The following is a 6,250-nucleotide window of genomic DNA, read 5'->3' as shown; positions in this document are numbered from 1 at the left end:
CCCCTTTTTCCCCCCCCCCCCCCCCGCTCCGGCTGTGGTATGTCCTCACGTCAGTGTTCCCACGTCTAATGCAAGTAATTGAACCTTGCATAGACGTAATTACGTCAGCAGGGCTTAGGCCACTGGAGCCCCGGGGCGAAGAGGCTGCGTGGACCAATCTAGCAGCCAGGGGAGGGAATTGAGGATCAGGTTCATATAATTTCTTTATTTGCGCCCCTATACCAAAACAAGCAGTTAACCTTTGTAGTTAAATCTTGTCAAGGCATAGAAATTTGAAATAGCATGTTTTCTTTTCTGCTGAACAGTTCTACTATAAGCCGATGGTCGCTAAAGCGACCATCAGCTTATAGTAGAACTGTAAATGCCAGGTCCGTATGGCATACTGAGCTGGCCAGCTGGAAGCACTTTTGTAGGTCCGTATGCCATACGTCCTTGGCAGCGAAAGGGTTAAACAAATAGGCAAAGTTGAGAGTCGGATCTCCAGGAAGAAACACAACCTTTGTATTTCTTTCCCAAAGGACAAGCCGGCTGTGGCTGCCCACATTTTTCTCTCCTTTTCACTGTTCTCATTCTGTAAGAATCACTGCACACATACCTGTTCCAAGTGGTTGCCAGCTTCCCTCTATCGTCTTCATGGTAGAACTCAGCTCCTTCTCCATCTCCTTTTCAAAATCATCCTCACTGGAGGACTCGCTCTCACCAGTCAGACATTCCCGAATAAACTTGCGTTTCTGATCAGGTGTTCCATGTAAGAGCACATCTAATTCATCTTCAGAACTATGGAAAGAGAACACAAAATGTCACCAAATACTAGGGCTGCAGCTAACGATTATTTTCCTAATCGATTAGTTAGGCGATTATTAACTTCGATTAATCGGATAGATTAAACAAAAATAATACTGTCATTTATTTAAAATAAAATACACAAATGCAGCTTTACAGACCAAGTTTACTTGAGAATAAAACGGTATGCACATTGTTTGTAGTCGCAAACGGCATGCGGGCAATCACACTGCGGACGGGAGGTACATTTGGGATCCATTGAATGAATGGCACCGCACCTCCTGCAGCAACATTTGTCAGGCCAAAGCTGAATATGACTTTTGTGTGTGTGTGTGCGTTTTAATAAATGTATGTATTATATTAGACATTTTAATTAGTTTCATTGCCTGCTGTCAATCAGCAGAAGAGGGACATGGAGAAAGTTATCCATCAGGTCCTCATCTGATTGACAGAAGGCAGTGGGTGGGTGCAATAGCCAGCCTGCTATTGGCTATTTTATTTTTAAAAATCCAATAGCAGGCTGGGTATGGCTCCCAGCCTCTAGTTGCAACGGAAGCATGGGACCGGGGCAGAGGAGGAACGGATTGGCTGCTGAGGTAGGGGGGGCAGCGGGGGATTGCAGAGTCACAGGGTCTCTCCTCCCCACTGGTGCCGGCTGCAGTGGTCTGTGCCCCCGCTGCCTCTGCCGACACACCCAGAGAGATCAGCGGGGATTGAAAGAGACACAGACTGCTGCAGCCAGCACCAGCGGGGAGCAGAGCTGAGGAGCAGAGCGGTGGCTGTAACTAATCGAAAAGCAACTAATCGATGATGAGAATCGTTGCCAACGATTCTCATCATCGATTATAACCGATTTAATCGATTAGTTGTTGCAGCCCTACCAAATAAAAACACTTTCTAAAGCATATTACTGTTCGATAGAGCATAATAAATACAGGTGAAACTCGAATAATTAGAATATCGTGCAAAAGTAATTGCAGTAAGTGCCGCAAAAGGGGCCCAAACCAAGTACTGAGTACATATTGTACTTTTCAGAGGTCCGATATTGTTCTATGTACAATCCTTGTTTTATTGATTGCATGTAATAATCTACTTTTTTGAGGTTGTGGATTTGGGGTTCCTGGGGTTTTCATGAGCTGTAAGCCATAATCATCACAATTATGACAAATCACAGCTTGAATTATCTTGCTTTGCATGTAATGAGTCTATCTCATATATTAGTTTCACCTTTTAAGTTGCATTAGTGAAATAAATGAACTTTGCACGATATTCTAATTATTCGAGTTTCACCTGTATATACAAATCAGAGGCGTGTGCTACATTTCTTTGCACCCCAAAAAAGTATTTCAATTTTTTTCAGCAACTTGAATCATGCACAGGCCTGTCATAACTTTGGGACCACAAGAATTTCCATTTGCACTCAAATATCACCACAATCAAAATCCCATTCCAAAGAGCCAATATGAAGGCAGTGGCACCTTTGTAATGACTTTGTGGAAGGGGAAGAGATACAAGATCGTTTTGCACACATCTTAACACTGGAGCATTCAGCAGAAATAAGAATTCAGTGGCAGATTCAACACACCAGAACACATTTAAAAGTAAAATACAAGTTTAGGCTAGATCATCCTGCAAATAATTTACACCTGCTATTGGCACGTTCTTCATCACTGGGCTCTTCAATTGGATAAGCATCATACTCAGGTTGGAAGGGGTTCATGGTGATACCGAACTGGTGTACAGCATCAGAGGTGCTCTGCTACTTTAGCCTAAAGGTAGAAGCATATGTCCAGTCATTAGATGTAAAATAAAAAGATGACTATTTTACTATCAATAAACCTGTGTTACAAGGTGCCATTGCTGTAGGGAAACAAAAATTGGAGACGGAAGCGCCACTACCTAGCGCAATAAATGTGGTAGAGTGGGGTGTAAGCGTAAGTGTTGTACTCACCTGAGGCTGGGTGAGTATTCGCTTGTAATCGTCGGGTTGCAGTGAAGCGGATGGGGTGGAGTGGTGGTGGTAGTGGTCCCTCTTTTTCAGGGTGTTATCCCTACAGCACACGTGTTGGACACCCCGGTCCAGACAGAACGGAAGCCGCACACCTACGCCACCACCCCATTTCCCCTCCCGTACCTATACCTACCATACTACAAGCGTTAACCGGTGTACCCATCAAGTACTGCCTCCCTCCTCCGCAATTTCCCCGTACCTCTGACAAGCGCCATACAAGGGGTAAAACTCTCAATTTTTCAAGGTGCCATTGCTGACCTTCTGACAATTTTAGTTGCCTGGCTGTTATTTCGACTTTGACTTTTTCTGAGTCCCTGACCAAGAGCCAGTAAAAGCAACCACCACAATCTGTTTACGTTAATGCCCGACTCCAGCCAAAACCTTTTTTTTTTATGTTTGGGACAGAGTGGGCAAGTGACCGAACCTTTGCTAGGTTTTTATTTGATGTGTCGTTGCTGGGGAGATTTTCCTTTTCTAAAAGAAGAAGAAATATCTCCAATGGGTGCAGGAAATAGGAGGAGATTGCCTCACTGGGGACAGAAAGTGACAGGAAATTGTGCCCCCAAGGACAGGAAGTGATGGGGGGGGGAAAAAATCACTCTATGGGGACAGAAATTAATTGAAGAAAATCACATAATAAAGACATGAAGTGATGGACAACACCACCAAGGGGACAGGAAGTGATAGGAAATTGCTCCTTGGTGGCTGGAAATTACAAGGAATCCATCCAGTGGGAACAGGAAGTGATGGGAAATCGGTCGAGTGGTGACAACCCTTTTTCCAGTTAAATGTGGAAGAAATAGATCCACTGTCAGATTATTATTACTGCCTGTGTGTTCCTGTCCCTGTGACAACTGTTCCCCTCATTTCTTTCTTTCATTTCTCCCTGCTGTCACCAGGGACAGGAAATGAAGGGAAATCTCCCCAGGGAATCACAGACACATACACATAACAGAAGTTTGTTGTTCTTTCCAAGTATGTCCAAAACTTAAAAAAGGTTCTGGCTGGAGTTGACTTTAAAGTGGATATAAACTGGTTGGTGGGGTATGGTATGGTAATTATAATCAGGAAGTAAGCACAGTATGCCTGCAGAGTGCAGACGATGGCACACACCAACCTGTGACGGCGTCCCCAACTGACAACATCAACAGTGCCAATTTTTTTGGGGGGGCTCCATGTGCACAGGAGTTACATTGTCTGGTTGTATTCTCGGCATGCCAATAATAGAGCCAGGAAACATCAACCTCCAGGTGACTTTTTGTTGTAGTTTCACTTTAATGTAAAGACAGTAAAATGTGTATGTGAGCTGCTGTTGCATCCCACGACACAATTATAAATCACTGATGATAACTACAAACACAGCTGGATAAGCCCGCTGAGTCTTCTCAGATACTCCGTACACAGCTATAAACGTCTTGACACTGTAGGCAGATAACGGTGTAATAGCAGTGAATAGTATACTATACCTCCGCCAGATCCGGTGTACGTCCCGGTGTTCAACAAATTCTCGTTTAGGCCACCATCGTCGCAGGTTAATTACCTAATAGAACCCGGTCACATAAGATATGACGTAAGAGGAAATGCTCCGTCTTCGGAGAGCGGCGGTGTGCGCATGCGTAGAGATAGGAGTTGTGTTATAGCCGCTATAGAAAGTGCGAAATGGTGTAGGTGCTAAATTGGTGATTTTTGTACATTAAACCATCTGAACGCTCTGCGGGGAACAGGAATACACGCATGGCGAATCCAGCAATAAAATATCTAATTGACTGTTTGCTCACAAATGATGTTCTATGGGCAACACGACCATGTACACACTACACTCCCTAAGGAGAATGTTAGAGCTGCAAGTATGACTACATTGAAGTTAGGACTCCCATCCTGCGTATCTGTACCAGGTCAAAGCAAGGGCAACACTTTCCCATGCAGTGTTGCCTCATTGCAGTAGGCTTCCTCCAAGTTGTGTGACTGGTCTTCTGAAGCCTCTTCTGTACTCCGGCTGGTGGTTGAACTCTGACACCATCACCTAGAATGCAGGCCCAGCAGTAGGGTTACCACCTTTTCTTCAAGTAAAACCCGAACACGCTAGCGCTGCATGCGGCAATTTGTTTTCTTTAAGAATATAGAGGAGGGGCAGCCAGGAGAAAGAGCAAGAAGAGACAGCCAGGGAAGGGAGTAAGGAGACCGGCTATAGAGGACTACAAACCCCAGTAATACCTTATACAATTTAATATAAATACAAATGAATATGAAGCTACATACTCTGCGTTGTTTCAAGGTGGCGCCCTGATGTCTCCAGGGTTTCAGGTGGCCTGTGAGGGTTCTCACCAGGGCTGTGCCAGCTCTTAGGCGGACTCTGGAGGCTGGCAGGTGGGCTATGCCGTCTCTCAGATGGCTGTGTGGGGGTCTTAGGTGGGCTCTCAGATGGCTGTGTAGGATCTCAGGTGGGCTCTTAGATGGCTGTGTGAGGTCTCAGGTGTTCTATGCAGGCTTTCAGGAGTACTGTGTGGGAAGTGCAAGGTTCTCACCTGGTGTCCGGAGGTGGGCAGTTTTCTGTCAGGAAGGAGGCGGAGGAGATGGGTGGGCCAGTGCCTGTTTACAGGCGCCCGTGGATCACTGGAATATGCAGCTGCCTGAGGTCCTGTGCTTGCTGGGGACCTCAGATAGCCGCATCTGTCCAAAAATTTAAAGTGCGGGTATTGGCACTTTGTGTCCGGGTGTCAGCTGGACACAAAACTCAAAAACCGGACTGTCCGGGTGAATCCCAGACAGGTGGCAACTCTAGCCAGCAGTCATGCATTGTGCATGAGGATAGTATGGGCCTGAAGCATCAGAGAGGAGAGCGCTGGAAGCCAGCCCAAGCAAGGAATAGTGTACTAGGCCTGCTTCACACCATGGCGTTCTTCACACACATTCATGTGTTTTTGTGCTGCGTTTGCCATGCATTCCCCATTCAGTTCAATGAGGTCCTGAGCGCAGGGCAAAAAGAGCTTATGTAGTAAATTCTGCAACATGTGTTTCACACTTTTGGCTTCTGTGTTTGAGCACACTTTAATATGCACAAACAGGGAGCAAAAGCACATGCCTTTTGGCCACGTTTGGGGTGCCATTCGAGATGAATGGCAATGCAACTGTGTTTTTCCACATTTTCATGTCACACGTTCACAGAATGCCATGGTGTGAATGTAAGCTTACGGCTTCTTCCTCTACTTCAAGACTTAAGGTGCCCATACACTGCACGATTCTCGTACGGGAAATCCCGCGATCGTACGAGAATCGTGCAGTGTATGGAAGGCGTGCGGCCGTCTCTACTGTACGGTCGCACGTCTTCCATCAAACCAGCAGGCTAGAAAACCCGCTGAGAATCGTACGATTCTCGGCGAGTTAGTGGCCTGCTGGTTCGACAACTGCCGAACGGGGCGGTGTGCGCATACAGCCCGTTTGCAGTCATCATACGCC

At 46.0% G+C, this 6,250-nt stretch overlaps 1 protein-coding gene across 2 annotated transcripts in view; it reads right to left on the bottom strand.

Annotated features, from left to right (window-relative positions):
* Positions 1-2,546, bottom strand: part of EAPP (E2F associated phosphoprotein) — a 9,290-nt gene extending 6,744 nt beyond the window's left edge. Inside the window, exons 1-2 of one of the 2 annotated variants that reach the window (XM_018567048.1) lie at positions 2,430-2,546; positions 592-777 (exon numbers count right to left, since the gene is read on the bottom strand). In XM_018567048.1, the coding sequence (XP_018422550.1) occupies positions 592-777; positions 2,430-2,503 (260 nt within the window). In that variant the 5' untranslated portion in view covers positions 2,504-2,546. The remainder of the gene's footprint in view (positions 1-591; positions 778-2,429) is intronic. The other variant, XM_018567047.1, reaches the window with a different exon arrangement.
* Positions 2,547-6,250: the final 3,704 nt, after the last annotated feature.

The sequence above is a fragment of the Nanorana parkeri genome, unplaced genomic scaffold (assembly GCF_000935625.1).
Source record: "Nanorana parkeri isolate BGI_ZX_2015 unplaced genomic scaffold, ASM93562v1 scaffold1002, whole genome shotgun sequence".
Lineage (NCBI taxonomy): Eukaryota > Metazoa > Chordata > Amphibia > Anura > Dicroglossidae > Nanorana > Nanorana parkeri.
The sequence above is the reverse complement of the archived record's forward strand: the minus strand, read 5'-3'. Positions and strand labels throughout refer to the sequence as shown.